This window comes from Accipiter gentilis, chromosome 28, assembly GCF_929443795.1.
Source record: "Accipiter gentilis chromosome 28, bAccGen1.1, whole genome shotgun sequence".
NCBI lineage: Eukaryota > Metazoa > Chordata > Aves > Accipitriformes > Accipitridae > Astur > Astur gentilis.
The window spans coordinates 6,562,552-6,580,780 of record NC_064907.1 but is presented as its reverse complement, the minus strand read 5'-3'; the positions used below and the strand labels follow the sequence as shown (position 1 = coordinate 6,580,780).

The 18,229-nt window shown below is 45.3% G+C and overlaps 1 protein-coding gene across 1 annotated transcript; it reads left to right on the top strand.

Annotated features, from left to right (window-relative positions):
- Positions 1–2,563: 2,563 nt before the first annotated feature.
- Positions 2,564–7,376, top strand: LOC126051538 (cytochrome c oxidase assembly protein COX20, mitochondrial). The gene is made up of 4 exons (XM_049830872.1): positions 2,564–2,775; positions 5,016–5,130; positions 5,257–5,320; positions 5,929–7,376. Exons 1-4 carry the CDS (start codon positions 2,743–2,745, stop codon positions 6,068–6,070), a joined length of 354 nt encoding a protein of 117 aa, XP_049686829.1. The 5' UTR covers positions 2,564–2,742; the 3' UTR covers positions 6,071–7,376.
- Positions 7,377–18,229: the final 10,853 nt, after the last annotated feature.

Below are 18,229 nucleotides of genomic sequence, written 5' to 3'. Positions count from 1 at the left end.
GCCCAAGGCTCCTGCTTCAAGAGCCCTGCCCTCCTCAAGAGCCGGCTGACATTGCCCCGTGCCCCCGCACACCCCAACGTCTCCTCAGGTCCCTACGGGCCACAAGGGAAAGCCAGCTCTGCCCACCTCAGGCTATCCCAAAGTGTCGCGCCAGCGGCCCCTCCGCTTTTCAGCTAAGGAGGCTCCGGCCCAAGAGTCTTTGCTGGTCCCAAGCACTGTCAAACAGCCCTCTGTCTACTTCCAATTCCACAAAGGGTAACAGTTACTAATTTCAGAGCAACTTCTAAAGCCCACCAAGCAGAATCGTGAGGTCCAGCAGTAAAGCAGATTAATGACTGAGTGCCAAAGACAGGGAAAAAAAATTAGAATGTTACATTTATTGCCAATGGGTATTTCAGTGTAATCTATGTGATTTGGGTATTTGGAAAAGGGATAAATGACACGTAGGGAAGACCACGTGCTTCTCCTTAGCCTATTCTTGACTATCAGACAGAAGATGCTCTATTTGTGTACTCTGCTCTCCAGCACCTTAATTCTAAAACCCACTTCCTGTTTCAAAGCAAAAAAGACTTTTCCATTCTTCTCCTTAATTCTAAAACCCACTTCCTGTTTCAAAGCAAAAATTCTTCTCCTTCAAAATATGAACTTCTGCAGGCCAGGCCACCTCATCGGTAGTAAAAGCAATGTCTGTTTTTCACCATTGTGGCCTTGCTAATCTGATATATTAGCATGCTCTTGGGATTTCTTACTATATTCCTCAATGTTTGTCATTGCTTAATAAAATGCAGTTACATTTTTTTACACCAAGATAAAAACAGACATTGCAAACTTTTCCAAGGAGAGATTATGCCAATAATTTTTTCAAATACTACAGCAAATGTCCTATGTTCGCAGCAGTACGTACATAATACACGTTAGCTTTGAACTGGCTTAACTACTCACAATTCAGGCAACGTTTACTGATCTTTTTAAAACGGATAGCAAATGTATTGAACTGGCATGTTCCATGAATTCAGAGCATTGCCCGCGAAGTCCACAAAGACGATAAAACAGTGATAGACTGGGACTGTTGGGAAGGACTGAAACTTGTTTCTAATCCATCAGAGATTTAAAATAGCTTATGTAAATGTACAGCAGCACTTTTCAACTAGTGATACATGAAAACTGATTATGTCTAAAAGTACATTGTTTCCAAAATCCTGAAAAGACTTTAGTAACAGAAAACTCAAATTGGCTTAGATTTCAGTGTGTGAAAAAGACCATTTTATTTAGCATAGGATTAAAAAAACCCCACATACAAAAACAATCTTTAACAATGTCTGAAGGCATCTCATTCCTCCTAGGAAAGTAACGTGTTTTTTAAATCAAAGAGGAATACCACGCATCTCTCATCCTTGTTATACGCCATCGCTAAGACGGAAAAGGTCCTAAATTGAACCCTCCCTGTAATTCACTGCTTGGCAGGTAGAGACTTGTTTTCTTGCAGCAGCATGTGCTTTTACAGCATCTTCCAGAACTGTAAAACTCTTGTCCTACAGTACTTGGCACCATTTACCTCTTCAGGTGCGATTATGCATCTAAGGGGTCATTTCCAGTACGCCTACCTGATTTAGCACAGGGCTTAGCCCTACCGAACCCACTCGTGTTTTGTCTAGTTCAGTTGCGCATGTCCCACACGAGAGCATTTTCAAGAGCGCTTCTTTTGAAACAACTCTTCCTAGAAGAAACCATTCCTCCTCCGCCTCCTTCCCCCTGCCACCGCGGCCCTCTCCTCCCCGTCGCACACCCCCTCCTCCTCACCCCGTTCTGGGCCGTGCCCCGCGGGCGCCGGCGATAACCTCTCCGCCATCCCATCCGCCGTGCCCGCGCCGCTACCCGCCGGAGGCTCCCATGACCTCCTTCTCCCACTAGGTGCTACTCGCTCAGCGCGTTTCCGTCTGCTCCCGCTCCCGCTCCCGCTCTCTGGGCTTCCAGTAACTCGGCTCAGACAGGCTGCGGCCGGGCCCCTCTTCGAGGGCTCCCGCTACGCCGCCGCCGAGCGGGGAGCTGCTGGAAAGCCCCTGCTCGACGCCCCGTTCCGCGGCGAGGCGCGCCGCCACCCAGAAAGCCCCAGGGCGGCGGGCGGCGGGCTCGGGCCGCGCTCCCCACGCACGAAGGATGGCCGAGGGCACGGGTGACGCGGCAGCGGCCCGCGAGGCTGCCGCAGCCGCCTCCCTCACGGCGGCCAACCGGGAACCGGCGGCGCAGGGTAGGCGGGGGCCGGCCCGTCCTGGCCCGCGGGCTGGGCCCTCAGGGCGCTGCCGACGACCGCTGCCGCGGCCGCTCTCGGCAGGGCCAGGCGGGCTGCGCGGCGCAGCGCGGAGCCGGCGAGGGCCGGACGCCGCCGCCCCTCCGCGACCGGCGGAGGCGCGCGCCTGGAGCGACTGGGGGCGGGGGCGGGCCGAGCGCCAGCGCCGCGCGCCCGCGCCCTCCCCCCTCCGCCCGCGCGCGCGCCCGCGCGCGCGCGCCCTGCTCCGTGACCCATTTCACTGAACAAAGGATTTTGCTGGAATCTCAGCGCTAGACCTAAAATGGCGCCGGCGCGCTCGCCCGCCCCCGCCCCCCTCGCGGGCACCATAGAGACGGGGCGGGCCGGGGCGGGTAGAGCGGTCCCTGTTCGTGCCTTCTCTACGCGGCCGTAGTCCGGCCTCGCTGGTGCGCGGCGGGGGAGGGGGCGCGGGCCGGCGGAGCCGCTGTCACGTCATGGCGGACGAGGGCGACTCTGAGCCGAGGAAGGTAATGGGGGGCGGGGGGGGGGGGGGGGGAGGGGCCCTTCCCGCCCCGCGCGCGGCCGCAGTCCTCCCCTCGTCGGAGCGCTGCCCCTTCCCCCCCCCCCATCCCCGCTTGAGGGGGGCGGCTGAGGGAGCCGTGCCCGTAGGGTCCCGCCCCGGCTGGGCGGCGGGGAAGCCCCCGGAGCGGCGACCGAGAGTCGTCCGCGGGGGGTGGCGGGGGCCGGGCCGGGCCGGGCCTGTGGCCCGCAGAGGCGCCGGAGGCTGACGGTGCACGGAGCCTTTCACGCGTTCTACGGGTTCACCGCCCGCCCCGCTGAAGGACAGCCGGGCCCTGGGGGGAGGAGGGGGAGGAGGAGGAGGAGCTGCTGTGCCGCCGCCACGGTCCCCGTCCCACGCGCGGCAGCGCCCGCGAAAGCAGCGGGGGAGCCCAGCGCTGGGGGCAGGGGAGGTTATAGCAGACCACTTGTGAACCCCCCCGTGGGTTTTGCTCCAGAGGAAATAATTAGGGAACAATAGACGGAAACCGGCGGCAGAACTGAGGCTCTGTAGGGCCAGGTGGGTGGGGTGGGGGTTTTGTGTTTGTTTTTCCACGGACCCTGTTACAGGGCTTTCTCTTTGTGGGTGAAACACTGTCGTGACGCTCGAGCGATCCTAACGCCGGTAGTTAGCAGTGGTTAAAGTCATAACAAGTGATTTCAAGTATAGCAACAGGTGAAACGCTATTTTAAAAGGGTGCATCATGCTGCATGGACGTAGCGGGGATACTTTCTTAGCCAACAACAGCAACGTATCGAGTGACTTCTTCCGTATGAGAGGACTTGAAATTACTCATTAGGAAATTAGACCAACGCAGACCAAATCCTTTTTGTCTCACTCGTACGCAGGGATTATGGGGAAACAGCTGATGGCTGTCCCTAGGGAACATAGATAAAATTATTGGTGGGGATTTCCATACTTGCATACAAATCCAGCTGTTGTCAGATGCTTGCCATCCCTATTACCGCAGTCAGGCGTGTTTCACAATGCCTTGTCTCACAGAGTTGTCAGCCCTCCACAAAGAGTTGACAGTAGTACTCCACCTTCAAAATCTACTTTGTCCAAGCAGAATAGCTTTACAAAAAATAAAACCATTTAAAAAAAACTTTCAAAATTTTAGTTGATACAGTTGCACACGTGGTATTTAATGGTCTAAGGGTTTAAACACAATAGAATGAAGACGAATTCTCACGCCATCCCTAACAAGAGAATTAATAGCGGAAGGATGCGCAGATGTTCCTGCGGTGCAGCCACCTTAACCCTGACCCTTGTTATCTAGAGGCCTTTTTGTATCTAGTTTCTCACTCCTGCTTATGGCGCGAATGCGCATGCGCAAGGATGTTTGTCAGGTGGGAAATGTGAGTGGCGTTCACGTTAGAAGACTTGGATTTTGCAGAAGGCAGGGTAGGCATGTCTGAAATGAAAAGTGTATTTGTCAGTTCACGGTTGGGTTTATGAATGCCATGTGGAATTACCATTTGAAAATTAAATAGCAAACTGATAGTTACAAGCAGTTACAAGCTAGGGTAGGTTACAGATGTGAGACAGAGTATGAAATAGTTTGAATAATTTTTATCACTAGGTTCATTTAAAAACTTGTGTTGTATATAGAAGAATTTCTGTGCACAGCCCTGCCTATATATAGGATTAGATTAAAAATTACTGGTTTATAAATGTTTTTTATTCAATGTTCAGTATAAGGTTCTCTACTACATGCACATTCTCTGTTAATTTCACCTTTTTTTTAAAGTACATTTGCCTTTTAAAATAGTAAAATTACGTGGCGTAACTAACTGGATAATTGATTGTAATCTTACCTGTTTGTTGTGATGTACGTTGGTTTTGAACAAAGATCCTGGATTTTGAAGGTTTTCTCCCTTCTTTTTGGGGGGAATGTAAAGGAAAAAATGAAATAGTTCTTTTATAATATAATATTCAACAGAAAGGATGGATCAACAGGTTTGTACAAAATGATGCTGCCTAAATCAATAGTTAACTCTTCCGAAACTGTTCCTGATACAGCTATGCATGTTCACTTTTGCTCAGATATATAACCCCGCAAGTAGGAAATCCTCCAGTGGTTATTTTTGACTACTAAGGCAACAAGTCCATTTTACAGTGGAGTTGGCATCATAGATCTCTACAAAAGTTATTTTTTAAAATGATGATGTGTTTCTTTTTTTTCTTTCTTTCTTTTTTTTCTTGCAGTCCTTCAAACTCCTAGGATTTCTTGATGTTAAAAGTGTCCCATGTGCACGAGAATCAGTGCTCTATGGCTCCCTGGGATCTTTAGTTGTGGGTCTTGGACATTTTTTAGCAACTAGTAAGTACTTATTCCTTCTTTTTTTAATATATTTATTTGCAAGGAAAAAATCAGGTTTTATTAATAATGGTAAGTCATCCAAGGTTTTTTCTCTAATTTTTTTGAGGATTTTTGTTTTTCTTTCAGGTAGAGTTAGAAGATCTTGTGACTTTGCAGTTGGTGGCTTTATTTGCACAATGTTGGGATACTGGTATGTAAAACGCTTCTTGAATTTTGACCTAGGTTGGCTGCTTTGTACAACATGATACCCATGTGACCTTTCACACTGTTTTTGAAACTCCACAAAAAACTTGCCTAGCAAAGCGTCCTCTTCTTTCTCCCTGAAATAGTTCTCTCTCTTCTTTTTTTTTTTTTTTAAAGGAAGAGAGTTCAATGAATTAGAATTTTTATGTTAATATTATTTTTTTTAAACTTGTTATTGTTTCTGGAAGCCTAAGAGATCAAACCAGCCAGTTATTTCCATCTTTCGTAATTCTTTCTTTTTTTCTTCACATATGCATGTTGTCCTTCTGTTCTAATTATAAAGGCAGCATACTAAATGGTCATGACATTAAGATTCAAATTATAGCAATTAGCATTTTCCATTGGACTTGTATATCCCGCTCCTCAGTGGCTGCATAATGTTTGCCTTAAAGAAATAGCAGTTACCCTGGTATTTTCATTATGCATCATTTTGTAATGAATTTTACTAGCATTATTATATGTGGTTTCAACTTTTTCAACTGGCTGAATAACTCTGATTTGATACTGTCACTCATATAAAGCAGGGAATCCTGTTTTCTTTTCATCCCCCTCTAGGTTTTACTGCAGGTACAATTTGGCCCAACACAGGATCCGGCAAAGAATGCTTAAAGAAGGAATGAGAAACAAAATTTTATTTGAAGGCAGTTCTCTTGATCCAGAAAGAAAACAAACTGGCAATGAAAGAAGTGATTCATAGTCTGCTATAGAGGAATCTGTGGTCTAATACAGCTTTGGGAGAAGGTGGTCCGAAAATGGCAGTCTTCCCTGTAAATGTGTGAGGTGCCTAAAACTGGTAAATCACGCTGGTTTTCCTAGCAAATCCAAGCAAGAAATTCATAGCAAGTCTGTTAAGTCAGTATACAAGCCTGTCTTTGTTTCATCTATGTCTGTATGTATATGACTGTGTACACAGATAGTATTGACCTCCTGTTCAACATCTGGGAACTGATGTGTTCTGTTACAGGGTCTCAAGAGGATTAATGACAGGTTTTGGGACTGCTTTAACTTCCATTATAAACAGAAGGGTTAATTTTAGTGAAGTTGTAATTACATCTCATTTCGATATAGGAAAATATTTTCATCAGCTGTTCTCTTGAGTAAACTTCTTTTTCAGTGCTACTGTTAATCGTGCTGTTTGTAAAACAGGAACATTTAAACAGCAGGTGACCACTTTGCTTGTGCAAGGTGAGTGGTATTGGTAGCCTTTGTAGGATTTCAGCTGCAGAATAACTTCAGATAATTTATATACACAGTGAAGTTGAAGGATTTCATCTTTGTTCTGTCTGTGCGAAACTAAGAATAAAATCACACTTCAGAAGCAGTCTAAGCTATGTAAGTAACTAATCTTTTTTTCTTGATTAAAAATCTTGCTCTTCTATTTAAGATATTTCCTTACAATTGGTGGAAAAATAATTTACATTATTTGTAAGTAGCAATGGTCAGTAGTTGTGGGGGTTTTTTTAAAGGCATGTTCTACTTGTATATTTCACTGTACATTTTCAGTTAAATATCACTATATAATTTCAAGGAAACCATCTTATTTGGAAATAGTGTTAGGTGGTAAAAAGATGAGTGATGGCCTAATATTCCTTGCTTGCTTCTGTCTACACCAGTGACACAATTTATTTATTTTTTTCACAAAATGATTTATAGTATGTTGTGCTGTAAGCACTTTTTGGTCTAAAGGCGTTCACTGAGCAAAAATAGTCCTTTCCCCTCACCCTGTTAGTCTGAGAGAGTTTGTGATCTGTTGTTAACTCAAGTTGGTGTGGGGAGGTTTGGGAATCCAGATGCAAACAGCAGCACTGCTCTACTTATTTAATTTGGAAATATACTTGAGAGCACTAAACAAACATGCTGTTTACACTAAGATAATTAAACTTTTACCCTCTGTGGATTAGCCTCTTAAAAGAAGAAAACAATCTGTATACTCTGTTTCCTTTTTTTCCTCTATTTCTCTTGTTTCTTCTGGAGGAAACAATAAAGATAAGTTTTACGGAGGACATTCATTTCCATAGTTTTATATTAAAAGTCTCCAGAAAACTGGAGTTAGTGTGATGAAAGACTTCCTGTCCTCACTGCAGAATCTAAACTCAGAAGTTAACTGGTAGCTAACTCTTAATTCAGAAGAGAAAAATGTTCCCCCTCATTCTGTGCTGGGTGACTCCGGGTGGAGGGGGAGGGAGGCTCCTTCCCTTTGGGGTAGGAGGTGTTGCCTCATAAAGCCATTGGAGCGTCAGTGGGAAACTGAGCAAGCCATGAACCAGGACTTCGCAAGCTCCTATTTTAATGCATGGTTGAGTTCTTTCCTATCTGACCTAAGAAAAGGAACTGCAACCTAAGCAGGGGGTCTTTTGGCTGCGAGGTCATAGTTCAGCTGGGGAGTTCCCGAAACAAAAGCATACAGATGAAAATTTACTCTTTGGCAAAGAGCAGTTGTAGAGAAAGAAGAGAATACTGTTTCATACTGTTAGGAAAGAAGTTAGCATGCACATAATGGCATTCTTCAAAATGCACAAGTACTGTGACTGATGAGAAAAAAGGAGAAGCATCATGATACTGTGTAAATTGAAAAATCTGGGGAAAACTGCAGCATGAGATCCTCCCTGGTGTTAACTGGTGTTGGTTTAAGCCACTGCATTTAAGGATGTTAGCTCAATAGCAGTCTAACTACCGTATTAGCAAATCTGGCCAATAACAGCGAAATTCTAGATGTATCTGCATTACGTAGATAGCCAATCTCATAGTTCTGCTTCACTTTACAAAATGTAAAATGAGTATGCCAGATGTTAACAGAAAAATGGGGAAAGAGGCAATAATGCAGGCAGTCTCGCCAACACGTTTGAGCTTCATTATCTAGTAAAATTTGAGGTGGAATTGAGCTAACCAAAAGTCAGAGCCTTTGCTGAATGGAGCAGAGGCGGGGGGATAAGGCAAGGAAGCTGTGAGCAGGACTCGGTGTGAAAGGGGAGGGCCTGCAATAGCAGAGGGAAGAATGCTCATGGTTAAACATGCAGGGGAAAAAAGTCGGTGTAATTACTCAAAGCGCCGGCTACAGCTACTTCTGTGCCAGCTATGGAAAGTGGATTGAATGTGACTGATGGGTTACAAACCCCTGTTGAAAGGGTGAGGGACAGGACAAAACCCAAAAATCTGGAAGCTATTAGTTGTTGTAAATTAGGATATGTTCACAAGAAAATAAAAATTACAGTAATTTAATAGAAATAATTTTAACATTTGAAAACAATTTCCTAACTAATTTTTAAATTAGTGAGCCATATCGCTGTTAATGCTATTTTTTTTTTTAATCTAAGTCATTGGTGAAAACACGTAGCATGCATCTGTGTTTTATTATCGGACTTGATATCTTTAAGTCTTGCTGCTAATGACAGATGTGATAGTTCTTGCCTTACGGAGGTTCAAAATATTCCTCAAGTTAAAACTTAACCAGGCTGTTAATAGAAAGGAGGAGAAATCGTAATTTTGAAGATGTTTGGTTTTCAACCCTCTGAATGAGCCTTAAAAAGGAAAGAATGAAGTATAGCAACGTCAAGCTATAAAGTTGCTAAAATCGTGTTTATTTTACTGAGTTATGTTACTTGGTCACTGAACGGTGACTGACAAGCACAATTAGTTTTTATCCCTGAAGTTAGTAAAATCCTCCCTGAAAGCAATCTAAAACACCATGAAAATAAATAGATGGGTTCATGGCCCCACTCGCTCCTCCACACCCTACTCGTCCCACTCCCTGCAGTAGCGATACTCTTGGGAAGAGGTGTTTGCCAGCCCCCTCTGGCAGGAGTGCACACCTGGGGCTCCCAACAGCAACCAGAGCGCACCATGGCACAAGGGCACGTGTCCTCCAAGCCTTTCAGGAAGGAAAGTCACTGTCAAGGCAACAGGCTGAAACGTGGAATCCAAGGTTAATTGCCAGCTCTGTTATTAGAAATGCGTGTGATCAGATTGCCTCTGCACCACAGTGCCTTTCACTAAAGCAAACGTAACGCTTCAGCCATCAGCAGTTGCGACTGGCTCAAAACCCAAGAACTTTTTTGAAGTTGACAGCAGAGGCAATTACAACTGTCATCCCAAACTCATCATTTATGTCTTGACCCAAGCAGAGATTTTTGGGAGATGCTGGCAGAGATTTTTGGGAGATGCTGGCTCTTGCTGCATTTTGCAGGCTTCCAGGCTATTCTGTGTGTGTCACCGCCCACCCCAAGTCCTCATATGCTGCAAAGGAAGGGTCATCTCCTGTCATTAACAAATGAGTCTGGCTTGTGGTAGGATGATTTTTTAGGCTGGGGGGGAATTACATTTGTTTTTTCTGGTGTAAGCAACCCAGGTAACAATGAAATACTTTGTGAACTCTGTTGTAATGAGCTCCCAAGTGAAAGATTTTCCCCAGCTTAGGAGGCTAATTCCTGTACTTCTCTCATTCCTATCCAGGCGTTTAGCTCAGGAGCTCAGTGGTTACCAGTGAAAGTTGTTTGTTTGCTCCACTTAAAGTTTGAAACAAATACGTTGTTATTGCCTTGGAAAACTGATCAAAACAAAGGTTTTACAGTATGTTCAGATGATAAGTACATGATCCTTGGATGATTTTTTTAAAATTTTTTTTTTAAGAACTGAGAATTAAATGTCAGGAGTGGAGCTGAGCTTTAGTTAATGTGACTCAAGGCCTTGGAACATATATCCTTCTTAGGCTTAAAATGAAAATACTACACTAAGCAAGTATGGCTGCTAAACCTTCAAATGGAGGTGGGGGAGCAGGCTGATGAAGAGAAGTTAGACCCTTGGGTGATTTGAAGATGCAGACTTATTCACAGCTAGCTGCATCCTGACTAAGACTGTTCGTAGGCCCCCACATTTTCATGTGCTCTCTATTTTTTTTCTGCATGGGCTTGTAGTTTGTCTGAGAGGCATCCAGCAGTGGGTCTGCCTGTTCCTGTGGGAGAAGGTCACAGCATCCCTGTATCTGCTTATTTTAAAGATTAAGAGCAGTTCTTTCTGAGGAGGTTATTTTAATCCTTCCAGCTTCTGTCATGTCATGAGCAAGACTGCATCAGAGCCATCAAGTTTCCTGAACATGCCAGGAGCCCACTGGCAGTACCTAAAACGTACCATGGGAGCAGATAATTACCACTGCAGGGCTCTTTAGACTGGCCAGAGCTCCAGAAACACCCAGCCGGTGTACTGTGGTGATCTGTTTAACAGAACCAAAGATTCCCGCTCTCTTGTCTTCAAGCACTGGAGAGAAGGAAACACATGCTTTGCTTGTTTTTTAAAATCCTTGTTATTTTGTCAAATGCTGTAACAACAAGCAGCAGGTGTGTTCTCAGCCAACATGGCTTCTGTCTCTGGACAACAGATCCTCATCTCTCCTGTTGATGGTGAATGGCTTGTGATCAGCTGTAGTGATTATGGTGTGCATTTATCCATGAGACATCTTGACCTTCAAGCCTGCATATACGTGCATGATGGTTTTTTGGAGTTCACCTGCAAGCTTTACGACTCTGGCTGATATTCATGCTTTCCATCATCCAGGTCAAGAGTTCTTACCACCTTTACCTTTGCCGGGTGGCCAAACCGAGTGAGAAAGATCCTTCTCCACCACCTCGTCACTGTGACACTTCACAGGTGCTGCAGAAACGGGATGAGAGATCCACCCAGCCAATTTTCCCATGGCTCCTTCCGAGCAAATTCTCAGTCAGGGTGCCCACAATCCCTGCCAACAGAACATTCAGGATATGTTAACTTAAGTGATTAAAGGGAAGCTAACATCCCCTTCCCTGTCAGGAAACATTCAGGCTCTAGCTGAGATAATAGCAACATCACTGAAGATGAAAAGCCAATAACTGATGTATTATTGGGCAGATACATTAACACAAATGGCTGTTGCAGGAGTCATCCATAGAGCAAAGAGAGCACAAAAAAAATTCCAACAGCCTGTTCCTCAAAATAGAGGGGATGATACTCTGTTCAGGCCCCCCAAAGAAATCTGGAATTACCAGTGATTATCACATGCTGTGCTTACAATGCTTTCATCCAACATTTAAAGCCCTCTAGGGTCACCCTGAGGCAGCATTGGGAGGCTGTGACAGAACTTGTTTGATTCTGTTTCTTACCTCTGATAGTAATCCAAGTGCCACGTTCTTCAGTAACTGCCTACTCTGAGTCCCAGATAGATAAAAAGAGCTCAGCCCTTTCTTTCTAAACCTCACAAAATCCCCCTGAACCACTACCTTAGAGGGCTTCTTACCTCCGCTAACAAGTACGACGGTCTTCTCCATCCCGAAAGCCAGTCACCATTCATTTCTACTCGCCATTTTCTGTGTCACCATTCACCCCTCTACCGAGGACACCACACCTCAGTTTGTATGCCTCTGTCACCCATGTGTGCACTCTGAAGACCATCTAAGAGACGCATCTGGAGAGCATCTAAGTGGGTCACAGAGTGACCACCTACCACAGGGCTGGCCAGCCGCTCCCTCGGAATAACATTCAGTTCAAGCAGAGTGAAGGATGCCCACACGTCCACGCGTAGGTGGACACAGGCCTGCAGCCATGCTCCCCGCACTTCAGGAACGGTCTGAGAACGGCAGTTCTGTGAGACACCACAAACGACAGCCCTGTATTAAACTGCATACCCCTGGTATGGCAGCAAACCTGACAAAATTCAGAGTTCAGTTACTGATACATCAGCAACACTGTTCATCTACTGGTGACCTCCAGTGGGTTCCACACTAATTGAAACGCTTAAGATACAGCCACCATTCAAGGAGGAGCCCATGCACTCCCTCCCTTCCCCCACCAGCCTTTCGGTTGCTTTCAGCAGTGTAATATTCACTGGTTGGTTCTGGAACTAGAGAAGGATACTTATACTTGGTACTTGCTGGATTAATACACCTTACAAGGCAGTAAGTATCTATAAAAGCAAGATCATTCCTGAAAACTTAGCTTTGTTTTCTGCGCTAAGATCTGCTGAAAGAAACTGTTGGAGTCTCTCGTGTCCCTTCTGCGGGTGTTTCCTTAAAGGAAAAAATAAAAAAAAAGGACTGGCCAGCTGCCAAACTGCGGAGGCACATAAATATCCCGGGGCTGTGCCAACACGGCTGCCAAAGCAGTAGCAGCAGCCCCCTCCTGAGAATGTCCGGGATCCACCAGGGAGATGGTTTTTTTGGAAGTGTCTCCCAGCCTCCACCTTCTTTTCCACTGCTGAGCAGAGTGCAGAGTTTCCTCAACACTGAGCAGGGCTGGGCTCAGCGTGCTGCCCTGCGGACTGGAGCACTGGATCACAGCGATTCTTTCCACCTCCTCTTTTCTTTCAGAGAAAGCAGCTCCTACCGCAGCCATGTATGGGAGCCAGCCGGTCAGCTCGAGCGCTGGCAGCCAGCGTGGTGCTCAGCAGCCCCTGCTCCACACAGGAGATAGATGATAACTTCTCTTTGTAAAAAAGGGGCAGGCAAGTTCATACAAAAGGTGTGACTGAAGGAATGTCCTAGTTTCTGGAAAGCAAATGCATTTTGTGACACTTAAGTCTTGCGTTCTCTGATAACGTAAGTACTGAAATGGTTCTTGCTGTGCTATCACGGCCCCTTTCTCCAAGGTGTCTCAGAGCAAACATGGGAGAATAGACAAGATATTTAATTTGCACAAGTACTTTACATCTAATGTTTCTTTTTGAGGTGCTTGGCTTACTGTTTAACAATTTAATAAATCAGATTTTTTAAAAAATAATACTTATTACTATTATTATTATTATTACAGGGTAGCTGCTTGCATAATAGAGCGTACACTAGAGGCTGGGAAGCAGCTAGCTGAATAGCTGCTCTGCTGAAAAGGATAGGCCTTACAGTGGACGCCAAGTTGAACGTGGGCCAAGAGAGTGTTCTCACTGCAAGTAAGGCAAACCACAGTCTGGGCTCCATCAGGAAGTACGTGGCCAACAAATAGAGGGACACACTTATCCCCTGGTACGTGACACTGCTGAAGCAGCGTGTACAATATTGCTGTCCAGCTTTGGGCCTCGGTCAACAAGGCTGTCAAAAAAAAGGTAGAGGCTCCAGTGAAGGGCTCCTAAGGTGTTCAGGGAGCTCAAGTGCATGCCCTCTAGAAAAATGGTGGAAGGAGTTGGACTTGGTCTGAGGAGGACCAGGAACTGTGTGGTGACCTCATAAATGCCTAATACTGTCTGCAGGACAGTTACAAAGATGGAGCCAAACGCCTCCTGATAGTTGCAGATGATGTGGCAGGAGCAGCAAACTCTAGCTTAGGAGCTTCAGGCTGAGCAGCAGGACAAACTGTTGTGCTGCAAGGGCAGTGCAGCACTGGAATAGGTGTCCCAGAGAGGTCGTGTAGTTTCCACCCTGGCAGGTTTTCAAGCTTCCGCTAAACAAAGCCCTGGCTGACCTGAGTACCAGTGCCAGCCCTGCTGCAAGCGGGAGGATGGACTGCATCTCCAGAGGGCCTTGCGAACAACATTTCTGTGATTCTGTGACCTACTGAGAGGCAAAGACTCTGCAAAACTCAAGGCAGAAAAAGCCCAGTGCAGTGGACCACCCACACAGTAACATCCCGTTTTGCTTTCAGGAATTCATTCCTTCCGATGCAGTGCTCCCAGGCTGGGCTGGAGGCCCCACAGGTGCTCTGACAGCAGCAGGGAGCATGAAGCAGAGACAGCAAAGTGCGCACAGTGTGGAGGTGCTAGTCTTTGGGTATGTAGCTCTGCTGTTCGCAATCTGCATGCGATGCTGCATGTGGATTCTGCTAGCTCAACTATTTCCGACTCTTGTTTCTCAGCATGATGTAAGCAAACCCAAGTGTCATTTCTTTCAGAAAAAAAAAATTACAGGAAATCACTCCAACGAGGCTTACTCATGTCCTCTCCCCCATCTCTTACTACCTTCTTACCAGAGAGACAAAAGTCCTTTTATAATACAAGGGCTTATCTCACCTGCTTGCTCAACAGCCCCACAGAACTGAAAGTTCACCACAGATGAAAGAAGAACTGTGCCTTTCCTGCATCTCTCACCTTGTAAACAATTGCTGGTATTTTAAGCTTGCCTTTATATCCAGGGACATCTTCAGTACTATTCTGGACGTTTTTATTTTACAACTCTCTTGGGCATCAGCACCATTTCAGAACTCATGCTCCATCAGTGCTCTTCACCAGCACAGACCTCCCCACATCTAAGGCAAACCAGTTTTTGTTAGAAGCTGGTGGAAAACCACCAGAGCACAGAGTGGCAGAAAGTTAACATAGGCTGATGTGACATAAATGAGGGCCACACTCAGACCAGAAGACACATACTTGCTTTTTTATGCCACGTTAGTTATCAGAGGTGTCTAGTAAGCAGCCGTCTAATCCTAGCTAAGGGAGAATTAACGCTGAGAAAAACAAGTGCCCTTTCACTTCTTGTGTGCTAACCAGGCAGCAGATCCCCGAATCATTATTTAGTGTAAGTTGCAGCTGTCCGTGACTACCAAGTGGTAAAATTTTTCTGAGCGTGAAAAAGTTTGAGGGAAAAATTGGCTAGGCTGTCTTACCGATAGTTTCTATTTCAGTAACTTTTAGGACCAAGATTACTCTGCAGATCAAAGATTGTCTACTAAACCAGAAAAGAGAACAAAGAATGTGCTTTAAAGTAACACTTGTCTATCATCACCCTCATGAGTAATTATATTACAAGTTTTTTACGTTTGCCTTCATTTTTTCTCTTTTGATGTTGACTGCGTTAAGCATTTAGCATCTTTTTTAAGCTACAGCTGAGTTTATGTAGCAATTGATTCATTGCTGAATCTTCCTGCCACTCCCAGTGCTGGCAGAAAGACAAACTAAGGCAAGAGTCACAACTAGATTAATTACTAGCCAAGTCCTGATTTCAGCCGATTCCCTGCAACAGCTAGCTCTAGAAAGGCCTGCTGCACTGGAGGAGACAGCTTGTGCCTTGGTCACCGGGCAAAGGGAGAAAAGCTGCGCCAAACTAATCGCTAATCTGCTATTAAAATAACGAGAGGCCCCCTCCACCTACGCGGGGTGGCTTTGTCTAGGATGAGGTGAACTGCGCGTGACAGAGAGGCACTGCTCTCACTTCACCACAGCCGGTTGGTTTGTTAGCACCGGAGTTACAAAGCTGCCCTACTGAATTTCCGCTTTCCTCTCAGTTTTTTCTGACATCCTGGAGCTCTCCCCATCCTCCACAGCACTTCAGGCTGAGACAGCTCCACCTCTACTTACTCCTACCTTACTAGTTCACAACTACGGTATACGTATACTTCTTTGCTTGGGAGAGTCCAACCCCTGGCTGTGGAACATCTGCAGGAGTATTAATGTACCTCACCCATCTCTAACTCGGTTTGATTTCTTGTGGCTTAGTCTGAGCTTGTGCTTTTAGAAAGGACTGGCCCGGTTTTCCAAATGGTCATGAACTGGGAAACCTCCAAATCTTAAAAGATGACATCATCACCTATTTCTGTTAAAAACATCGGTCAAGTGTTGCAAGAGATTAAAAAAAAAAAAAGAAAACAAACCAGTGGCTTACACCATGAAGACAACATTATTTTTTTTTTATGCAAGTGGCATGGACTGCACGTGGCATTGTTAAAATGCTGGTTTAATTCATTCTGCTATCAGAAAAATTGGGCAGAATTTCTAAAAATGTCTTTGCTGATCAAGAATTATCCTGCAGTAGGCACTGAAAGGAACCCGTGTTCAGGTGCTGCTTGCACCAAGCTCCTACACACACACGACAGCATTGCTGAGGACTCCCCGTGCAATGCAGGAGCAGTGCAACATGCTAGAGGGACCAGCTCACAACAGCAGAACTGGGGTTTGGTGACAGGGATCACGCACAGCACCCCAGAACAAAAGCCAGGCTGATGTCCCACAGGTAGGAGTCCATTTACAACGTCCATTTACCCTCAGAGCCCCCAGGACACAGCCCCATGCCAATACCACGGTGCCTCAGGGAAACACCTCCATTTACACTGTGCTTATCCTCACAACTGTTAATAGCAAAGAAATACAACTGGAGTATTTTTTTAAGTGGGAACTTCCTCTCGATATACCCACCACAGACCTGCCTCCAGCCTGCAGCTAAGCACACACGGCCCCATCACACAACGCGGGGTGGCTATAACCTGTTGTAAGATGAGACACGTCAGCAGCTTCAGCAGACAGGGCTGCAAGGAAGGTACCAACAGCAGCAGTGTTGCTGCTAACAGCTGCACAGACAGCATACGCCACGTTCCTACTGCTACCGAACTAGGTCCAAGGCTCTCCAGGTTTGGACTCCATTAAAAAAACCACAAAAAACCCCCAACCAAAAAACCCTCAGTTAGAAAAAAGCAAACCCAGTTTGTACTCTATTAGAAGAAAACTCAACACACAAGAACCCCAAACCCCTGTTCAGGACTAGCATCTACACCACCGCTGCCAGCAGCGTGGCTGCTCTAGTACAGGAACTTCTCACGTAAACAACACCTTGTAAGCTGCGAGAAGTTACTCAACCTGGCAGATGGCTCAGCCCTCTCCTTTTGGTAACAGTACAGCTGGGCTTTCCTCACCTTTCTGTAGCCATCACAGCTAAGTTTTGTATTGCTTTTGTTAAACACAAACTGCAGATTTAAGTGTTTGGGTTTCTTTTTAAATATTGATTTTCCAGGTAGCTTTTCTATACAAGCCATTTTCACATGGCAAAATAAATCCCTTCTTTAGGAATAATCAGAGCCAAGATAAATTAAGGGAGTCTCTCCTTTGTGGGTGGACCCAGGCTGGAGGAAGACACAACCGCACACATGCTGCTCTCTGCTCTGTTGCAGTAACAAGCAGGGCTGTACTTGGGACTTTTCTGTCCCCTCTCTAAGGTATGTGCACCTCCCTCAGCAGTGCTTATGTTGAAGCTTTTTTGAATTCTGTACCTCAGAATGCAGGCACACCTGTACCTGAACTTACCAAAACAGGGTTTTTTCATACAAGAGTATTTTTAGTAGAAACAGATACTCCTCTTTCAAGTGTAAGACAGTTGAAGCATTTCCTCTTGTGTGCTTTTTTTTTTTTAAACACCATACATTGCAGAATTGAAAACAAAACAGCCCAGACTTCTGAATTAAAATACAAGCTTTACAACCACATAGTAAGTGTAGGCTCTTATATTTCAGTTTAAGACTATATCATTTTATAGAGTACCAAAATAAGCAAAGGATCAGCACTCCATACAAAGTGTTAGTTCTTGTGAGGAGGGTAGAAGGGAGATGGACTTTAATTACACTAAACTTTTTTTGCAAGTCTAAAGAAAATTCCATTTCAGCAAAACAGATTTGGGTTTAGATTCCCCACATTTCTAGTTCATTAAATAGTGTTTCTTTAAAAACAATTTACATTTTTCTCATTCAAAGTAAAGGGATGATTTAAAGGAGTATTAACAAGGAGGGTGGTGCTGTTCATGTTTAATGTCAATATGCAGTGTTATCTGCTAGGAAGGCTAGAAGAGCAACACAACTTTAGTTCTGAAAACTATTAGAAATGGACTAACATTTGAGAAAAGTTTAAAGCACACTACACTGGCTCAAGGTCTAGCTTGTTGCTGGTAAGCCTCTGCTAGTCTGTACACTGCCATGAGGAACGAACTCAGCAGGCAAATCCCAATGCCCAGATGCTGGCAGCAACATGTGTTTTCACACATGTACCCCCGAGTCCCACTTAGGACAGTTCTGTCTTTCCCCTGTCTTAACGGCATTAAAATGCAAGGAAATTAGCAGCTAACATTGCCACTACAATTTTACAAAAGCATTAAGTCTGAACAAAATAGCAGTTAAAACAAATTGAAGCTCTCTGTTCAACTCCAGGATTCAT